The sequence below is a fragment of the Salvelinus alpinus genome, chromosome 29 (assembly GCF_045679555.1).
Source record: "Salvelinus alpinus chromosome 29, SLU_Salpinus.1, whole genome shotgun sequence".
Lineage (NCBI taxonomy): Eukaryota > Metazoa > Chordata > Actinopteri > Salmoniformes > Salmonidae > Salvelinus > Salvelinus alpinus.
Genome location: NC_092114.1, coordinates 28,990,308 through 29,010,621, shown reverse-complemented (window position 1 = coordinate 29,010,621; position 20,314 = coordinate 28,990,308). Strand labels below are relative to the sequence as shown.

The 20,314-nt window shown below is 43.2% G+C and overlaps 1 protein-coding gene across 4 annotated transcripts in view; it reads right to left on the bottom strand.

The window, feature by feature from the left end:
* Nucleotides 1-20,314, bottom strand: part of LOC139558453 (PHD finger protein 14-like) — a 146,207-nt gene that overhangs the window by 62,662 nt on the left and 63,231 nt on the right. For 3 of the 4 annotated variants that reach the window (XM_071373590.1, XM_071373588.1, XM_071373589.1), the window contains exon 19: nucleotides 4,609-4,726. In XM_071373590.1, the coding sequence (XP_071229691.1) occupies nucleotides 4,609-4,726 (118 nt within the window). Of the gene's footprint in view, nucleotides 1-4,608; nucleotides 4,727-16,855; nucleotides 19,776-20,314 lie in introns of those variants that run through there. The other variant, XM_071373591.1, reaches the window with a different exon arrangement.

Genomic DNA, 20,314 nt, shown 5'->3' with positions numbered 1-20,314 from the left:
TCAAGAGAGACAAACACTCTGATACACAGAGAGAGGATGGATGGGAGTTAGAGAATATGACAACACGTGGGGTCCACAAGATCATGGACCAAACTCATCAAGTGAAATATTGCTACTACGTCAACCCAATGTTAGGATCAGACTAATAGTTCACAGGCTAATCTGTGTGCTTTATTCAAAAGACAGCGAAGACATGAACACAGTGCAATGCATTGTCAAACAAATATTTGTTGTTTGAACTAAAAAAAAGATAAGTTAAAAAGGTGCATCAACTATTTCAAGCTTAATCAACTTAAAATATTGTGTAACCTCAACATACATCCAGTTTACTTTGACTCGCTGGCTGGCTCCTGTGTCCCTCCTGTCTCCCAACCTACCTACCTCCTTCAGTTCCATTCTTCCTTCCGTATTTAAGCTCCTTCCACTCAGCTACCAGTCAGTCAGGGCGGGAGGGATAACAAGTCAAATTCCACTTTGCAGCACGTTCTGATCATCTAGCTAGAGCTACATCTTTCCCCCACTGTCAGACCAACAGGCTGACACAGCTCTGTGTGACCCACCCAGCCCCCTTGGCTTCTCTCACCATGTAAATCACATTTGAGACAGTCGGTCAGGTATGATTCAGCTGCACTTAAAGTTGCCATTTAAAGCACCATTCCTTTCCCACAGGCACAAGCGATTCACAGCATGCAGCAGTGGCTTGGCATTTACAAGCTGCATATTATAGAATAACTTCCCTTAAAGTCTGCTCTCATCTCCCAGAGTGCAAAGTCGAGGCAATTATCTCCAACACTCACTTCCGCCCATTACCGACTTAATACCTGAAAACACATTACAAGTTTTTAGAACATGTGTGTCTTTTATAAAAAATAGCAAATTGTAGCATTCGTACAAACAAGCTGAAGGTATGTAATGATTGTGAAATGTTTTGACAAACACTTTTATCATACACTGTTGCTCAGACTTGGATTCACATGATTACCAATGAAATAAATGAAGTTTAACACTTCAGCTAAAGTCGATATCGTTTGGTTTTAGATTTTTTTTTTTTTTACATTTACATTTGAGTCATTTAGCAGACGCTCTTATCCAGAGTGACTTAAAGGAGTGTGGGGATGAAACATGTGCGTAACAAGAGAGGGGGCAGGTCTGTGTGTGTGTGTGTGTTTGTTCCATTCCGTCAATGGGTTTGTTGCAATGTGTTTTGTTTTTATGTGTTTGTGTGTGTTTGTTCCTGTGTGCGTTTGGTATGTGTGTTGCACGGGGGTGATTAAAGAGGATTGGGTCTGGTCCTGGGGGTCTCTGGAGGACTCTCTCTCTCAGCAGGCTTCGAGCAGCAGCACATTTAAAAAGCAAAGACTTGCGCCCCCCTTCCCTTTCGCTTCTTTTCCAGCTTTCACCACTTAAAAGCTCCTTTCCATTATGTGTTTCTTCCACTGAGTGTGTGTCCTCTCCTACAGCCTCTGTTTAGACCAACACACAACAACAGCAGGATAGTGTTGTGAGTCTTTCTCCACCCTCTTTGACTAATACTATGCCTATTTACACCACAGCAGTACACACAGGCAGTATATTCTGGTCTGTAATGCTCTCAACATGCCTCTATATTACCCGAGTTCAGCTCTACGCCTGAAAATGGGTTTCATTTCTATATATGCTTAAACACTTTGTAAAAACTATTTGGGTTATATTAATGTGTATTATCTCTTTGCGAAACAGCCTGGCACTCTTGTTGAACTAGAGGTATGAGAACAATATAAAAATACAAACATACAGGACTATAATGTTGGGCAGAAACAACAACAGTTGTTGATCATGTACACCGAGGCATTCCAAACAGGACTACAACAACAAACAACAAGCTTTTACAAAAACTACTCTAGTCAGCTATCTAACATTCTACATTTACAGTCTGCTATCTAACATTGTAACCCTCCACTAACTCTGCTATCTAACATTTTAACTGAGCTTTAACCTTTACATTTTGCCTGTAATTTAACGTTTCATTCCCAGCATGCAGCGTTTTCAGTATGGCTCAGGCTTTTATGTTTCTCTTCCTCCTTCTGCAACATCAATTAACCCCCATTTCCACACACATAGAGCCAATAGGAATGCCCTTTCCTGGACAAATTGAAATGCGCTTTACATTTATCAACTTAATTAGGTTCACAAGCTGCCGCATGCTACCCTTGATTACACTGTAATTCAATAAGAAAAACATTATTTAAAATGCAAACGGAGAAAAAAATGAAAAAGTGCTTCTGGTGAGACTTGCCATTTTCAGTTAAAAGGGATGGAAATGGAGCAGTAGCGCTTCAGGAGGTAGCTATGAGGAGACAGGTATTGGTGGCGGCCATTTTGGCTCGCTGTCAGGTTTGGTTTCAAGGTAAAAAGACACAGAGACGCATGCTTCTGCTACATTTGCTGGAGCTGTCATGTCATACTAACTACAGTACACCCTGTTGCTCAGAGATAGCAGAGATAGCCCAGCCCTTTGCTGAATGGATCCGGGAAGAAGATCGGGACATTTAAGTGAAGCCATGGCTGTTGTCCATGCTCGACTCTTACCACTTCAAACACACTTCTTTCCCTTTCATCCTTAAAACCTTTTCTCAATAGGGGGGCGCCATTTCGACTTTGTAAAAATTTGTTCCCAAATTAAACTGCCTCGTACTCAATTCTTGCTCGTACAATATGCATATTATTATTACTATTGGATAGAAAACACTCTCTAGTTTCTAAAACCGTTTGAATTATATCTGTGAGTAAAACAGAACTCATTTTACAGCAAACTTCCTGTCAGGAAGTGAGAAATCTGAAATCGGGCACTCTGTTCCAGGGTCAGTTTATTAATTTGCATGTAATCTATGGGTCGACATGCACTGCATACGCCTTCCCCTAGATGTCAGTAAGCAGTGAGAATTGGAATGGGGTGTCTAGGTAGATCTGAGGCCGTACAAAAGCTCTTGGAACCGGGTGTGCAGTCTTTTCAACGTTCGTCATGGCGCAAGACAGACCTCAGGATTGCATTCTGAAAAGCTCTCGTTATAGGCGTTAGATATATCCGGCTCTGATTTTATTCGATATAGGTGTTAAAAACATCATAATGTAGTTATTTTAAACCGAGTTATATCAGTTTATATCAGTATATTGCGATTTTCGGTATTTTATTTGTGCTGCGTTATGGTGAGTTGGACACATCTTCGCCACATGGCTAATGTTTGCTGCTAATTCCAAAGTTGAAGACGACAATCTACAACCGAGCAACGATTATTCTGGACAAAGGCCAACTTGCACAAGATTCTGATGGAAGCTCATCAAATAGTAAGAACTATTTATGATGTTAATTCGTATTTCTGTTGAAAAATGTTAAACTATTATTCCGCCATTAATTTCGGTGCGGTCTCGCTTTAACGCACGCTGTATGTCGTAGTAACGTTAATTTTAAAAATCTAACACAGCGGTTGCATTAAGAACTAATGTATCTTTCATTTGCTGTCCAACCTGTATTTTTTAGTCAAGTTTATGATTAGTGATTGATTAGATTAGGTGCCTCTCCCAAGATTTCTCCTGACATTTTGTTTGCAGTTTGGCTACTATTCTCATTGTATAACCACGATTTGTGCCGCTAAATATGCACATTTTCGAACAAACCATATATGTATTGTGTAATATGATGTTATAGGACTGTCATCTGATGAAGTTTTGAGAAGGTTAGTGAAAAATTTAATATCTTTTGCTGGTTTATTCGCTATCGCTAACGTGCATGAATCAATGCTGCTGTGTGGTTGGCTATTGTAGTAAGCTAATATAATGCTATATTGTGTTTTCGCTGTAAAACACTTAAAAAATCTGAAATATTGGCTGGATTCACAAGATGTTTGTCTTTCATTTGCTGTACGCTGTGTATTTTTCATAAATGTTTTATGATGAGTATTTAGATAATTCACGTTGGTCTCTGTAGTTATTCTAGCTGCTTTGGTGAGATTTTGTGATGGTGGCTGCAATGTAAAACTATGATTTATACCTGAAATATGCACATTTTTCAAACAAAACATATGCTATACAATAAATATGTTATCAGACTGTCATCTGATGAAGTTGTTTCTTGGTTAGTGACTATTTATATCTTTATTTGGTCGAATTTGTGATAGCTACCTATGCAGTAAAAAAATGGTGGAGAAAAAAAAGTTGGGTCTTTTGCTATCGTGGTTAGCTAATAGAAATACATCTTCCCTGTAAAACATTTTAAATATCAGAAATGATGGCTGGATTCACAAGATGTGTATCTTTCATCTGGTGTCTTGGACTTGTGATTTCATGATATTTAGATGCTAGTATTTACTTGTGGCGCTATGCTAGGCTATGCTAGTCAGCTTTTTTACTGATGAGGGTGCTCCCGGGATCCGGGATGAGTACCAAGTAAAAGTTAATACCCATATAACTATATATTTCCTAGTAAGATTTCTTGTAGGTTAATATTCAGCTGTTTAACTGCTGCTTCAATAATGTGATGCCAAAAGAAGACATCATCACCACCACCCAGTGTGCCTATGCATGCCAACCACGCACGCACGCACGCACGCACGCACGCACGCACACACACACCTTGGAGGAGGAAGTGTCACACTCCTGGCAGATCCAGCCGTATCCTGTCTGCTTGGGAGACTTCTTCAGGGGAGGGTCCAGACAGCCAAAGTGGTAGCACAGACAACACTCATCACACCTACAGGAGAGAGGAGAGGTGGGGCAGGTGTTACATACAGTGGAACACCCACGCAGGCACGCACAAACACGCACGCACAGAGTTCCAATATAACTCAAGAGTATTCATCAATGGAACCTTCTCTAACATCAGATATGTACAGTGCAAGATCCCTTGGGACAGTTGCCTTGGGCCGTTACTCTTGTCTTACAAGAAGCTAAAATGACTATGTACGCTGATGATTGCACACTCTACCCCAGTGGTTCCCAACTAGGGGTACCATGACCCCTGGAGGTACTTGGCCTATCCACAGAGGGTACTTGAGAAGACTGTAAAACGTACACGAGGGGGTAGTTCAGGGATAAAATTCAGTTGGTGGTAGAGTAACCAAAAAAGTTGGAGAACCACTGCTCTATACATCAGCACCTACAGCCAGTGAGCTCAATGAGACTCTTAGCAAGAGTTACTGTCAGAATGGGTAATTAACAGTAAACTGGTCTTAAACACATCAAAAACCAAAATAATTGTATTTAGTTCTCTTAAACCTCAACTGGAGTTGTGCATGAAGGGTGTATCCATTGAACAAGTTGAAGAAGCTGAACTCCTAGGAGAAACACTGGATGGTCAGTTATCATGGTTAAGTCATATTGACAAAGTTATTGTTGTTCGATTTTTGTTACCCTCTTTTCCTCCCCAATTTCGTGATATCCAATTGCGATCTTGTCTCATCGCTACAACTCCCCAACGGGAGAGGCAAAGATTGAGTCATGCGTCCTCCGAAACATGACCAGCCAAACGGCGCTTCTGAACACCCGCCCGCTTAACCCGGAAGCCAGCCGCACCAATGTGTCGGGGGAAACACCGTTCAACTGACAACCAGAGTCAGCCTGCAGGCGCCCGGCCCGCCACAAGGAGTCACTAGAGCGAGACGAGCCAAGTAAAGCCCCCCCCCGGCCAAACCCTCCCCTAACCTGGACAACGCTGGGCCAATTGTGCGCCGCCCTATTGGACTCCCTGTCACAGTCGGTTGTGACACAGCCTGGGATCGAACCCGGGTCTGTAGTGATGCCTCAAGCACTGCGATGCAGTGCCGTAGACCACTGCACCACTCTGGAGGCCCCGAGAGGTATATCTTTTATTAAAACATTTGTTTGTGTGAATTTGACACAAATCAACTGTACTAGTTGTTCAGGCTCTGGTCTTGTTCCATCTTGATTACTGTCCGGTAATATAGTCAGGTGCAGCAAAGAAAGACCTAGTAAATCTGCAGCTGGCTCAATACAGAGCAGCCCCCTTGGCCTTAACTGCACATACAGAACTAACATCCACAACATGCATGATAGCCCTTCATGGTTGAGGGTTGAGGAGAAATGGACTACTTAAGAAACATGTGTGTATTTAAAATGCCTAACCACTTGTATAATCTATTAGCATACACTTCAAACAGACATCCATACCCCAGGAGACACACCACTATGGGTTTCTTCACGGTACCCAAACCAAAAACACATTTAATGCGTCGCTCAGAGAGCCCTGTCATCATGGAATGCTCAGCCACCAGAGGATACTCAGGCAAAAAACAAATGTAGCTTTAAAAAACAGATAAAACATCTTGTATCACAGCGCCTCTGCTCTCTCTAAATATCTACTTTAACTGTACAGTATTTAAGAATATTAATATCTATATATGAATAGTGTTTAAATAGCATTTTTGTTGTCTCTTGGTGTCTTTCCTATATATATATCTTATTACATTTTTAAAATGTAATATCTTATGTTGTTCTTGTCTATAACTGTATTTGTACGTTTTACGTGGACCTAGCTACTGCAGAGTAGCTGCTGCATGTGCGGTAGCTGATGGGGATCCTAATAAACTAAACACACTAAGACTGACAGATAATGACAGGGCAGGTAGTTGTCAGGGAGCAGATGCTAATGAAATCAAAAACCCACTGTTACTACTCCTTCCCTTAACCTTACACAGCTTGGCTAGCCAGATAGCTGTGTCATTACACAAGCCTGTTAACCACCCTTAAATGTTACTACCATGGTGTCCTTGGGTTAGACAACAGGGTTTTACAATCTTACAATACAGGCAGTAAAAAACTAATATGGTTTTTAGATAATTGTTTTGGTCAGTAGCCCATTTCTCACAGTACTAGAGGGAAGAAATTGATCAGTCATCATATCAATATTCTGAATATAATAAATACAGTAAAGATTGTAAAGTAGGTGTGTGTGTGTGTGTACACTGTACATGTGTGTGTACCTGAAGGAGTCTTTCTGTGTTGGAAATGAGACTACCAAAACGAAACATTTAGCATTCATGAGATTCCATTGGTTGAGCCTGAATGCCCTTCTGTCCAACTCCCCCCTCCCCCTTCTCTTACTCCCTCTCTCCCTTTTCTCCTACTAGTTCATGATTAACTAATTATGTCCTAATCAATGTGGGGGATTGAGATTTTTCTATGGAAATCTGATCAACCAGATTGCAGCCCAGGGAGGTAAATCTGTTCTCTCGCCCCGTGTCTATAACGGGAGGAGGAGGAGGAGAGGGGGAGAGAAGGGAGGGAGAGGGACTTGGGGAAGGAGAACCACATAGGATGAATTTCTGTGTAAATGTCTCATGGACATCTATGCATGATTTAGGCTACGTGAAAATCCAATAGACATGATTGTATTTTAAGTCTCGGATAGAGAGACTGTAACACAACAACATATAGAACCAGAGAGAAAAACATAACCAGACTGGTATTTAAGTCCCAGTGAAGTTGTGATGACGACAGGTGACCTTGCGGAGGGTTGAATCCAGCACCTCCTGTCAGAGGATCCCTTTTCACAGCAACAACTACCAGGAACCCCTACTCTAATAAAACAACCAATTATAAATAAAGGCCTTAGTCTACAACACACACTAATGAGGAAGCATCCCCATCATATGGACATCGCCCCTTGACCTTGTCACACAGGACTGTAGGTGACTGTTGTAAGAAGAACACATCTCGCCACAGCAGAGCCACTGTGTTTCTAGAGCAGTTCTCCACATACAGTAGACTAGCTGTTTCAAACAGACAAGACTATTTCCATTCCCACAGGATCAACCACCACAGTGGATCGTTCTAAACTAAGCCCCCCCCAGCTGAATCTCTGTTACACCTCCCTGTCAATATTCTGAGCAGGGGTTTATTGTGAAATCTATGGGTGATCAATCAACGCTCCTACAAATTGCTGTACAGTAGTCGGGCCAGAAGCAAATTGAGAAGGCAACCTGCCCATGTTGATTAGAATATCTGAATATGAATATAGGATGTACATATGTACACAGTTAGACCAAAAAGCTACTGCTAATAACGCAAAGAAGCAAAGTCTGTTGAAAGACTGCATGCTGTAGTGTGCAAAAGCAAGTATTGCTAAATAAAAAGTCTACCAACTGCCTTGTGTAGGAAGTCAGTAGTACAAGTAATAAGACACGAGTGTAGCAGCCATTAGCAGCCATATCATGAAGGTAGAAAACGAAAAGGTAAGGCATCTAAATTCCCTGTACCTTCACTGAAACAGACAGTAAACAAAAAATACATTAGGAATGGAAGATAAAATAAAACCTCCAACTCAAACACAGCTTCCCGGAAAACGTAGCCAGAGGACGTAGTTTTGCTACTACGGCGTTCACATCATGTAAAATAGGTAATCTATCTTCCATAACCCCGAGGTATTAAGCAGTAAACATCCACGTCCATATATCAATATGATTCCCAATTCATTCCACGGCAGCCACATATTTTACATACTAGTTGTGTCTGTATACGTCAATTCTCTCCTCTCTCCTCTGTCCCTATCTCCTCCATATATTCACTGTGACAGGGCAATGTAGCAACGAGTTGCCGTCAGCGGCAGACTGTCAGCTCAGAACAGCCTCTCTTACATGATCTGCAGTTAAAAGAGAAAACACCAGAGGAAACCAGTAACCACTGCTTTGTTCACATCCTATTAAACCTATACAACGATAAACGTTTCTCCACCATACCATGAGTCGTTGGTGGAATAGCTAATGGGTGTTAAAGTCTGTTCAGTTCATCATCTTCTTTAACTAATGAAGCGTAAATAATTGAGTTTAGAGTCTGGAATTAAGTACATTAACATCATATGCATAAATCCCGAGAGTGTGTGACTGGTGATAGTGTTTAGGGAATATGCAGTAGGGTACATTTTAGGGTTGAGAATGGGGTGTGGATGACACGTCCTCTATTTGCACATCAATAGCTGGTTTCAGGGCCTTAATGCATGTTTTTAGTCCAGGACCAAGTTTATTCTGTCAGCCCTAAACCTGTTAAATTGACTAAAACCAGAGTAACAGTTTCATTGGTAGATAATTGGCATCTTACTAAGTTGTAGCAGAGCCGAACAGCTGGTGCACATCAGCAGGGAACCTGCAGAGGTAGGTGGTCCACACACGCACGCACAGTCACACTGGATGGGCTGAGCAGGCATATCGGCCTCAAGGAAACAAGGGGAATTTAAAGCACCCTCTGGCCTCCTCAGTGAATAGAAGACAAATGACCACAAGTGTGTCTGTGGCGCTAATGAGCTATCCTCCGATTGTTGCACACAACCACCAATTGATTGATCATGAATCTCCATCTGTACAGGGCCAAGAGAGAGGAGACACACACACAACACTTCCCAACTCACAGGAGGCTTCTTTTGTTTTATTAGGCGAGTGTGTGAGTGTGTGTGCACGACACTTTGCCCCGTTTACTTCTTTTAATTACTTTACCTTAATGAACCTATTGTACTGTTTGTTGTGTATCTCGGTGAGCATCTTTGAATTAAAACACTGCTCATTGATGCAGACTGGCTGGCTGCTGGCTGGTGAGGAGATGATTATTAGTTAATAGGAATTCTAAATGACGAGACCTGCGTTTTGCAATAAGTTCAAGAGGAAGTAACCTTTCCTTTCTGTTGTTCTGCATCAATTTGAGTCAGGATCTTTTATTAAATGCATTTATATCTAGGAGTACTATTCTTTTTTTTACATTTTACAACATACAACAATTCTGTGTTCTTTTCACAATTCATACGTTATATCTCAGCAATTACAATAGGTATGATAACAGTTATCTATGGTGTCCCCCAAGGATCAGTTTTAGGCCCACTACTTTTTCATTGTATATGCTACCACTTGTTTTCCTCTTCTTCCTCAATGAGCGCATATAAATGTTTCGTGCTGCAGGCCAGTCATTGGCTAGTTGGTCTGAGAGCTAAGTGATGCAGTTTCCCCACCATCCCACCCTTCTCTTCACTGACTGTGTCCGTTGTACGTGGTCGGTCAACCTCTATCTGCTCTGAACACTGCCCTTATAGACTCAGCCATAGCAAGGTCCTTGATGTTATCAAACCAATTTGTCTCCGCTTTAATCATTGGGAAAATTGAGCCGCTCGCTCGTCTCCCCTCCTCCCTCTCCTCTGGAAGGAGACAGAATCCAATCACTCATAAGAGCAGTTATTGATTGATGTAATCTTATTGGGTGTGAGGTGGGCGATTGATTGGTTTTGTCTGCTACACATGTTGCTCTCGGCGGGCGACTCGTATCCACTTTCATCTGCTGTTTAATCTCTGACAGGAGTTCTTAGGGGCCCTCCTCTGTGCCACATCCTCCCCTGTATCTCCCTCTCCCCCTCCCTCCCCTTCTCTATCAGTGGGATGACAAGCAGGTGGATTAGCCTTGGTTTGATCAGCTCTCATCACAGGTCTCTCAACTTCACATCACATTTCCCTTCTTCAAAGGGTGTGCTCTGGAGCGTGTGGCCCCTACAGGGGTCCTCCTAGACTTGCTCCTCCTCACTCACAGGCGATCACGGCCGATGCCTCACACACAGACACGACCAAATGAAATCAAAGGGCATTTTAGCGAGATTATACGGATATGACACAAAGAAAAGGGATTCACAGGGTTTAAAGTTGAAAGGATGTGTTTAAGTCAGAAGGCTATCTTGAAGGTGTATCCTCGTTCAAAGTACATTTAAATGAATAATTTCAGTTATTTTTTTACCATAGAGACGTTGGGAGGAAGTCAGATCCAATTGATTCGCGGGGTACCTAAGCCATGAGTTACAATTGGATATTAAAGGAATCAGAGCAATTACAGACGTTTAACTGTAGGCAAGTACTACTGCTTAAAGCATCTGCAAACCTTAACTCAACTGAGATAAGACCATTGGGTTAGACAACTAGGTTGCAGCTGGGATACAAAATATAAGTACTTTATCTGCAGTATAGGTAAATGTACACACAGGTACATGATCATAAGATTATTTTAGAAAAAGTAGTACTCTGATGCACTTTAAGCCCTAACAGTAAAAAAACGAACGCAACATGCAACAATTTCAATGATTTTACTGAGTTACAGTTTATATAAGGAAATATGTAAATTCAAATAAATTAGGCCCTAATCTATGGATTTCACATGAATGGGCAGGGCCGCAGCCATGGGTGGGCCTAGTAGGGCATAGGCCCACCCACTTGTGAGCCAGGCCCAGCCAATCAGAATTAGTTTTTCCCCACAAAAATACTTTATTACAGACAAGAAATACTCCTCAGTTTCAGCTGTCCGGGTCTCAGACAATCCCACAGGTGACGAAGCCAGATGTGGAGGTCCTGGGCTGGTGTGGTTATATGTGATTTGCGGTTGTGAGGCCGGTTGGACGCACTGCCAAATTCTCTAAAATGACGTTGGGATCTTTGATTTCAGCTCTTGAAACATGGGACCAACACTTTACATGTTGTGTTTATATTTTTGTTCAGTATACATGCAGGGGTTCTACTCTGGGGAGAGTCATATTAGTGGTTATGGCACAGCTGCTGGACAACCAAAGTGAAACATAACAAGCAGTGTAGTCTAAATCAGATAAATGGGGAAAACACTTTAATGAGTCAAGTCAAGAAAATATTAATTTGCTAAATGTTTGTTAGTGGTAATTAAATGTTGTTTAGCTGTTTGGGGATTAATCTGCATGCAGTATTTTGATTAGACTCTTTGTGGATTAACTAAATGGAAAACAACGTGGCGTCGGTTGGCCTTGAATATCACACTCCAGGACGAAGAGCATCATCATCAAGGTCCTCATCACCAACAACTTCAACATTGTTATCATCATCAACACCTTTATCATCAAAACCATCACTGTTGTCAAAAACATTCAAAGTCTTCCCTTGGTTAAAAGAATGTTGAACAGAAAACAACCCCCTGATGACAACACATCGAATCCGGCCCAGTGATACTTTGATACGTGACTTATTTACGTCTTTGTTGCACCACATGCAAAGAGAAAGTGTAGTCCATGTATGGAACAGTCCAGGCTTATTTTCTTCATCCCAGGCCTCCCAACTCTCTCTTCTTCACGAGCCAGAGCAGGAGGAGCGGCGCCGAAGCCCCCAGAGTGTTTGAAACAACGGGGAAGAATTTATCACACTAGGGCAGTGCAATTACCTGGAGGGTGTTCACGTGACGGGAGATCAATGCGCCACAAAGCGCTCAGCCATCGACTCCCACGTCCCACCCCGTGACAAAGTAGTTCTGTGAATTATCTTCATAGAAACGGAGGGAGTGGATTATCGGTCTTCTCCTATAGCCTCTCACTTTTTGATTTAGTGTCGGGGCGGTGGGACGGTGCTGAGACATTATTAAAGAGACATTGTTTTACAAGGTGGTCAGGAGGAGGTAATGAATGTGGTGAGACAGAGACACCATTACAAGGAATTTACAAGCTCGTTAGGACAACTCACTCACTACACGGAGACAGGATACTATAGTGGGGTAGCCACAAGCTGCCTTCACCTGGGTTCAAATACCTTGCCTAGAGCAATGGAACCAATACAACAGTCAAAAAGTGCAAACCCTGCCCAACTGGCACTCGAGGCAGACTACAGCAAATGCTGAAAGAAAATGGAAGACTTCAAATAGATTTGAACCCAGGTCTGGACCTGCCAGGGACTGATAATTCACCTAGGTGGCCATGAGGCTGCTATTCCCCTAGTCCACCAGCAGGGGGCCTCAGTGGGCCGAGCTCAGAGTTTATGTGCGTGTGTGGATTGGAGCAGTAGCACCAGCAGTTCTGTGGTCTATGCTTTGCAGGTAGAGCCTCACCCCTCTAGCCTCTGACTGACCTAACTAGTGCCTGAGCCTGCTCACTGGGGGCCTCTCTGTGCTGTCACCCCCTGGCCTTATGTTCTGTTACAGGAAGGGAAGACACAGTCTGACACACAGGCGCACACACACACACTCCTTAACAGTGTACATCTGTCTGCGCGCTGGGGCAAACCCCACACTATTAGGATATAAGGCACCTCTGGGGGTTGGGTGATTCATCCTAGTGTGTAGTCACTGAGACATAGGAGGGGAGGAAAAAGGGAATAAAAAAAGGAGAGAAGGATAAGAGGAGAAAGGAGGTGCAACCAGGAAGTGAGCGGACACACACACTGCGACGGTGGAATCCGTGGGATAAGAGAGGGGAAGGAAGAAGCTGGCTGGGGAATAATAGACTTGAGCTGCTTGGCTACTCTACCCACACAGCAGCCCAGCCCTAGCCTGGTATGCCTTTTCTCTTCTCTTTTAATGGTGGAGGAGAGGAAAAAAAGGAATGAAGTCAGCAAAAACAAAATGCCGCCATTAAATCATCTCGGCGGATCCTGTGTCAGGACGGTAATGGGAAACGCACTCATCATCCCAAAGGTTACTGCTCTTCCAGAAACTCCCTCCTTCTTTCTCTCCATCCTTCCCCTCTCTCCCTCCCTCCCTCCCTCACCCAGTCCTTGTCTCAGACTTACTCATCCCCATGGTCAGAACACAGCTGTAGCTTCCCTACGCCTAGACCTGCTCCCCGTGTCTCTGTGGACCCTGGGCTAAGAGGGGCTGAGAGAGGAAAGCAGGGAGAATGAGGGATTGGGGCAGTTACAGTTCTCTACGCTGTGCTGATTCCATCTCTATGAGTCTCAACCTCAACGTGACACTGCTGCCTGTCTGTCTGCCTTTCTACTGGGCCCAACACGCAGTTCTTCTCTTCCAGTCCTGGATTCAACATCCATTTGAAATCTTTCAAATACTTTCAGCGTTTGCTCTAAACCCCCTAGACTGCAAGATGGTCCATTCTATTGGTCCATTAAGCCAGGCAATCTTAATCAAGCCCAGCTAAACAATTTCAAATAATTTCAAATAGTGTTTGAATCCAGGTCTGGGCCCAACATGGAGAGTGTCTCTGTCTGTATTTTTTGTTGTTGCTGCCTATCCATCTGGTGCCAGACACATTGGAGGCTTTTGTTATGCTGTTAACCAGATTGTCGACAAAAGCCTCTCTATTCTATGTCTGCCTCTCTCTCGCTCTTTCCCTCTCTATCGGTATCTGGCACTGTGTGAGAGGGAGAAAGAGAGAGGGGTGAATCGGTGCAGCAGCAGGAGAGACCACAGAATCCAGGTTTAGCTGAAATAAACAGATCAACTTTGTGACAAAGAGAGAGAAAGAGAGGGAGAGAAAGAAAGAGAGGCAGACCACTCCTCCTCATCAGCTCTACTGGCCTGTTAAGGGTCAGCTGCCGGTGGCAGACGAGGAGGCACTTCCCCCGAAAATAAATCAGAGATGACAGAGGGCGTTAGACGCACAAACGGAACGCTGTCCACCGTCGACACACCTTTACAACAATTACACTGAACAAAAATATAAACGCAACAATTTCAAAGATTTTACTGAGTTAGAGTTCATATAAGGAAATCAGTCAATTGAAATAAATTCATTAGGCCCTGATCTATGGATTTCACATGACTGGGCATGTTGATCACAGATACCTTAAAAAAAGGGGGCGTGGATCAGGAAACCAGTCAGTATCTGGTGTGACCACCATTTGCGTCATGCAGCGCGACACATCTCCTTCACATAGAGTTGATCAGGTTGTTGATTGTGGCCTGTGGAACGTTGTCCCACTCCTCTTCAATGGCTGTGTGAAGACGCTGGATATTGGCGGAAACTGCAACATGCTGTCGTACACATCGATCTAGAGCAGGTACTCCCAAGCGCAATGCCATCGGGGGTACTCAAAATAAAAATGTGATTCACATTAAAAAAAAAATATTATATATATATATACACACACACTACTGTTCAAAAGTTTGGGGTCACTTAGAAGTGTCCTTGTTTTGAAAGAAAATCACTTTTTTGTCCATTAAAATAACAGCAAATTGATCAGAAATACAGTGTATTTCAGACATTGTTAATGTTGTAAATGACTATTGTAGCTGGAAACGACAGATTTTTTTATGGAATATCTATTCTTGTTCTGAGAAATGAAGGCTATTCCATGCGAGAAATTGCCAAGAAACTGAAGATCTCGTACAACGTGGTGCAACTCCCTTCACAAACTGGCACTAACCAGAATAGAAAGAGGAGTGGGAGCCCCCAGTGCTCAGCTGAGCAAGAGGACAAGTACATTAGAGTGTCTAGTTTGAGAAACAGACGCCTCACAAGTCCTCAACTGGCAGCCTCATTAAATAGTACCCGCAAAACACCAGTCTCAACGTCAACAGTGAAGAGGCGACCCTGGGATGTTGGCCTTCTAGGCCACCACATACCTATGTGAGACTCTCTCCAATACAACCCAACATTGCAGAGTTATGTGCTTCCTTTGAAGCACACCCTTCTCATTAACCTGTGGTGAGTTATTCATATTTTTCGATGAACAAATACGGTTTTATATTTAAGATGGTTAAATAAAGAGCAAAATTATGGATTATTATTATTTGTGCCCTGGTCCTATAAGAGCTCTTTGTCACTTCCCACGAAGCGGGTTGTGACAAACTCACACTCATTCTTATGTTTAACAAATGTATCGTATAGTGTGTGTGTGGCAGGCTTACAATGATGGCAAAAAACAACATTTGAGAGTGCGCTGACACTGGTGATAGAGGGGGTACGCAGCTGGAGGTTGATTGTTTGAAGGGGCACGGAACTATAAAAAGTTTGGGAACCACTGATCTAGAGCATCCCGAATATGCTCAATGGGTTACCGGGTCTGGTGGGTATGCAGGCCAACTGGGACATTTTCAGCTTCCATGAATTGTGTACAGATCCTTGCGACATGGGGCTGTGAATAATCATGCTGAAACATGAGGTGATGGCGATGGATAAATGGCACGACAATGGGCCTCAGGATCTCATCACGGTATTTCTGTGCATTCAAATTGCCATCGATAAAATGCAATTGTGTTCGTTGTCTGTAGCTTATGCCTGCCCATATCATAACCTCACTACCACCATGGGACACCCTTATTCACAATGTTAATATCAGCAAACCGCTCGCCCACACAATGCCATACACACGTTGTCTGCCATCTGCCCGGTACAGTTGAAACCGGGATTCATCCGTGAAGATCACACTTCTCCAGCGTGCCAGTGGCCATCAAAGGTGAGCATTTGCCCATTGAACTTGGTTACGATGCCTAACTGCAGTCAGGTCAAGATCCTGGTGAGGACAACGAGCACTCAGATGAGCTTCCTTGAGGTGGTTTCTGACAGTTTGTGCAGAAATTATTTGGTTGTGCAAACCCACAGTTTCATCAGCTGTCCGGGTGGCTGTTCTCAGACAATCCCATAGGTGAAGAAGCCGGAAGAGGAGGTCCTGGGCTGGCGTGGTTACACGTGGTCTCCGGTTGTGAGACTGGTTGGACGTTCTGTCAAATTCTCTAAAATGACCTTGGAGGCAGCTTTTGGTAGAGAAATTAACATTCAGCTCTCTGGCAACTGCTCTGGTGGACATTCCTGCAGTCAGCATGCCAATTGCAAACTCCCTCAAAACTTGAGACATCTGTGGCATTCTGTTGTGTGACAAACTGCACATTTTAGAGTGGCCTTTTATTGTCCTCAGCATAAGCTGCACCTGTGTAATGATCATGCTGTTTAATCAGTTTCTTGACATACCACAGCTGTCAGGTGGATGGATTATCTTGGCAAAGGAGAAATGCTCACTAACAGGGATGTAAACAAAACAATCGGAGAGAAATAACCTTTTTGTGCGCATGGAAACATGGGACCAATTACTTTACATATTGCGTTAATATTTTGGTTCAGTGTAATTAGCTGTGTAACTCTCATTTATCACTATGGTGATAAGGTGAAAAAGTCAAGAGTTTATTCAAGCTTTAATGCTGAGAGCTATAGGGGCCGGGAGGCCAGGATACTTCACATACACACATATGAGAGTAGCAATATTCTCTATATATCACAGTTACTTTTACCCAATGTGGTAATACCACAACATATTATAAATAATCACATATAGAAATGTATGTAAACTAATACTAATCACATATAGGCATGTGTGTAAACAAATATATTAACAATGAATATGTTTAGCAAGGAGTCCTTAAGGTTCCTACTCAATAGTGAGCTTAACTCATTTTCTTCATAACACAGTAATAACAAAAGGCATATTATGATATAAAATCAAGTGTGAAGGCACAAATAAAATACACAAAAAAGCTTGGCCTTGTCAATAAATACTGTACACACCGATCACACAACACAGCTAAAAAGGTGTTTGTTCACACATTCTAAACTGTTGGAACACATGACATATTCTCAGGTTAAAAGTACATTTACTGTAGGCTACTATAGCCCTAATGGCTTAGATACAGAGTTGGCCATAGCCTAGCCCTAGGCCTAACGGTTAGATACAGAGCCATGCATGGTAGGGCTGGAGAAGGATTAGTAATAGGGTTAGCTGTAGTAGGGTTAGCTGGTTAGCTGTAGTAAGTTTAGCTGTAGTAGGGTTAGCTGATTAGCTGCAGTAGGGTTAGCTGTAGTAGGGTTAACTGGTTAGCTGTAGTAGGGTTAGCTGATTAGTAGGGTTAGCTATAGTAGGGTTGACTGGTTAGCTGGAGTAGGGTTAGCTGTAGTAGGGTTAGCTGATTAGTAGGGTTAGCTGTAGTAGGGTTAACTGGTTAAATGGAGTAGGGTTAGCTGTAGTAGGGTTAACTGGTTAGCTGGAGTAGGGTTAGCTGTAGTAGGGTTATTAACTGGCTAGCTGATTAGTTGGAGTAGGGTTAGCTGTAGTAGGGTTAACTGGCTAGCTGATTAGTTGGAGTAGGGTTAGCTGTAGTAGGGTTAACTGGCTAGCTTATTAGTTGGAGTAGGGTTAGCTGTAGTAGTACTAGCTGGAGTAGGGTTAGTGGTAGTAGGGTTAGCTGATTAGCTGTTGTATGTTTAGCTGTAGTAGGGTTAACTGGCTAGCTGTAGTGGGTTAGCTGTAGTAGGGTTAGCTGGTTAGCTGTAGTGGGCTAGCTGTAGCATGGTTAGCTGTAGTAGGGTTAGCTGGTTAGCTGTAGCAGGGTTAGCTGGAGTAGGGTTAGCTGTAGCAGGGTTAGCTGGAGTAGGGTTAGCTGGAGTAGGGTTAGCTGGAGTAGGGTTAGCTGGAGTAGGGTTAGCTGTAGCAGGGTTAGCTGGAGTAGGGTTAGCTGGAGTAGGGTTAGCTGGAGTAGGGTTAGCTGTTTAGCTGGAGTAGGGTTAGCTGGAGTAGGGTTAGATGTAGTAAGTTTTGCTGGTTAGCTGTGGTAAGGTTAGCTGGTTAGCTGTAGTAAGGTTAGCTGGAGTAGGGTTAGCTTGAGTAAGGTTAGCTGGTTAGCTGTAGTAAGGTTAGCTTGAGAAGGGTTAGCTTGAGAAGGGTTAGCTGGATCTCATGGACAGTCTTCTAAATTTGTTGTGGAGGAGGAGGCAGAAGAGGATGAGGAGGAAGAGGGAGAACGAAGATGAGGAGGGCTCATTGGAGTGACATGACGTGGGGAGTCACCAGGTCATCCTGTACAGGGATCTCTAATCTCCATAGGAAAACCATCAAATGTATTTGCTCAGCAGATTTTCCAGTGGACCTAAGCATTGTGAGGTTTGGCAGCTCCCAGTGGCATGCATATAGGGTCCCCAGACAGATGAGGGGAAGAGAAAAGGGGTGACATAGAGGGTCCTGGGATGGGGGTGAGCGGAGGAGTGACATGTGAGGGCAAACTGTGACACTTCTGTCAAGGACCCTGACAGACAGACGGACCACATGGCAGCTACTCAGTTGTCAGCACTCACTATGGGGCACTGGGGAGATGCGCACACACATACACAGAGCTGGGCTGCTTTTAAAGAAGTGTCAGTTAAACTGTCACTTTAAAATACTAATGAGAGGAAGGAAGGGAGACTAAGATGCCTAGACATCTACTGTACACTCACACACTGACATTAGAAGTTACAATAACCATTCATACAAATGTTGCTAGAATTTTTATGTTAAACCTTAGGCTGCTGTTGGGCCTAAGCGGCCACTTACTTCTCAAAAGCCAGAAAGGGCAATCATTCTACTAAAAACCACTACTTTTTCAAGGTCTACTAGTCCTCTACTCTAGAAAGTTCTACCCGACGACAACACTAGAAGAAGATTATGAAAGCCTAAGTTCAAGTGCATCTCCAATTAAAGGCCTTTACTGAGGAAAACACCATGTGATTGGACCACAAATGACTGGAGTCAATACAACTGATTGGTTGTGGTGATAAGATGCTCAGGAAGGTCAAACGAGTGAAGTGCCATCATAGAATGGATGAGAGAGCGAGAGAGAGAGAGGGGGGAATCACTCCTTAGTCCAGTTAGGCCATAGAAGGGCCCTTAGAGTTGACAATGACGATCACAAAGGGCCTGTCCAGTAATACCAACATGTCCTTTCTTACAAGAATGACCAGTTCAGTAATACTGAACCTCCCAACATTTTATTTGCTCAAGTATTTTAGAATTCCTCAAAGTTAATTTCAATTTCTGCCTCTCTCCCTCAATTTTAATTGGACGGCCAGTAGGTGGTCCAATTTGGGTCATGAAGAAGACCATGGTTGTGAACGTCAAAGATGGCCATCTGATCCCACACCCGCCGCCGTCATTCTTCCACGTAATTAAGTCCCTCTCTGTCTCTAAGCCAAAGGTCTGCTTCTCTCTCTCATCTGTCCAGCAGTGTCTAGGTGTGGGGAGGTGAGGAGAGGTGTCTGCCCCGGCTCTCACAACCTGTGCAATGCAAAGATAGAAAGAGTCAGGGCAGGCAGCACACCTCACAGCCCCCGACCTCCTTAACCTATAAAACACTGACAGAACCACACATTATTAGCTTAACCTTACAAACACTGATAACTAATACAGCTCACAGAAAGAACCCTATGGAGTAATAAAGTGAATGTATCATACGCTTTCAGTTACAATTAGCCTATGACCACGTTTCCATCCAACCATATCATGCGGATGAACTACCTGACGCATGAAAAAAGACCGGGCTGATGGAAACATTAAATCCTGGTACAACTTTAGAAATGGAGACAGACGTTTAGATTTGTTTCTTCGACATGGTGGAATCTTATTGTGTCAAAATGTATTATGCGAGAAAGGGCGGCGGGAACGCCTTGATGTGCAAATATTGATATAATAAGTAAACTTGGAGTCACGCGATGATATGTTGTGTGGTCCTCCCACTACGACTCGGAAAGCATGCAGGTTATTAGGCTACAGATGAAATAAGTTATGAACTTCATGCTCCTTTCCAATAAATACTG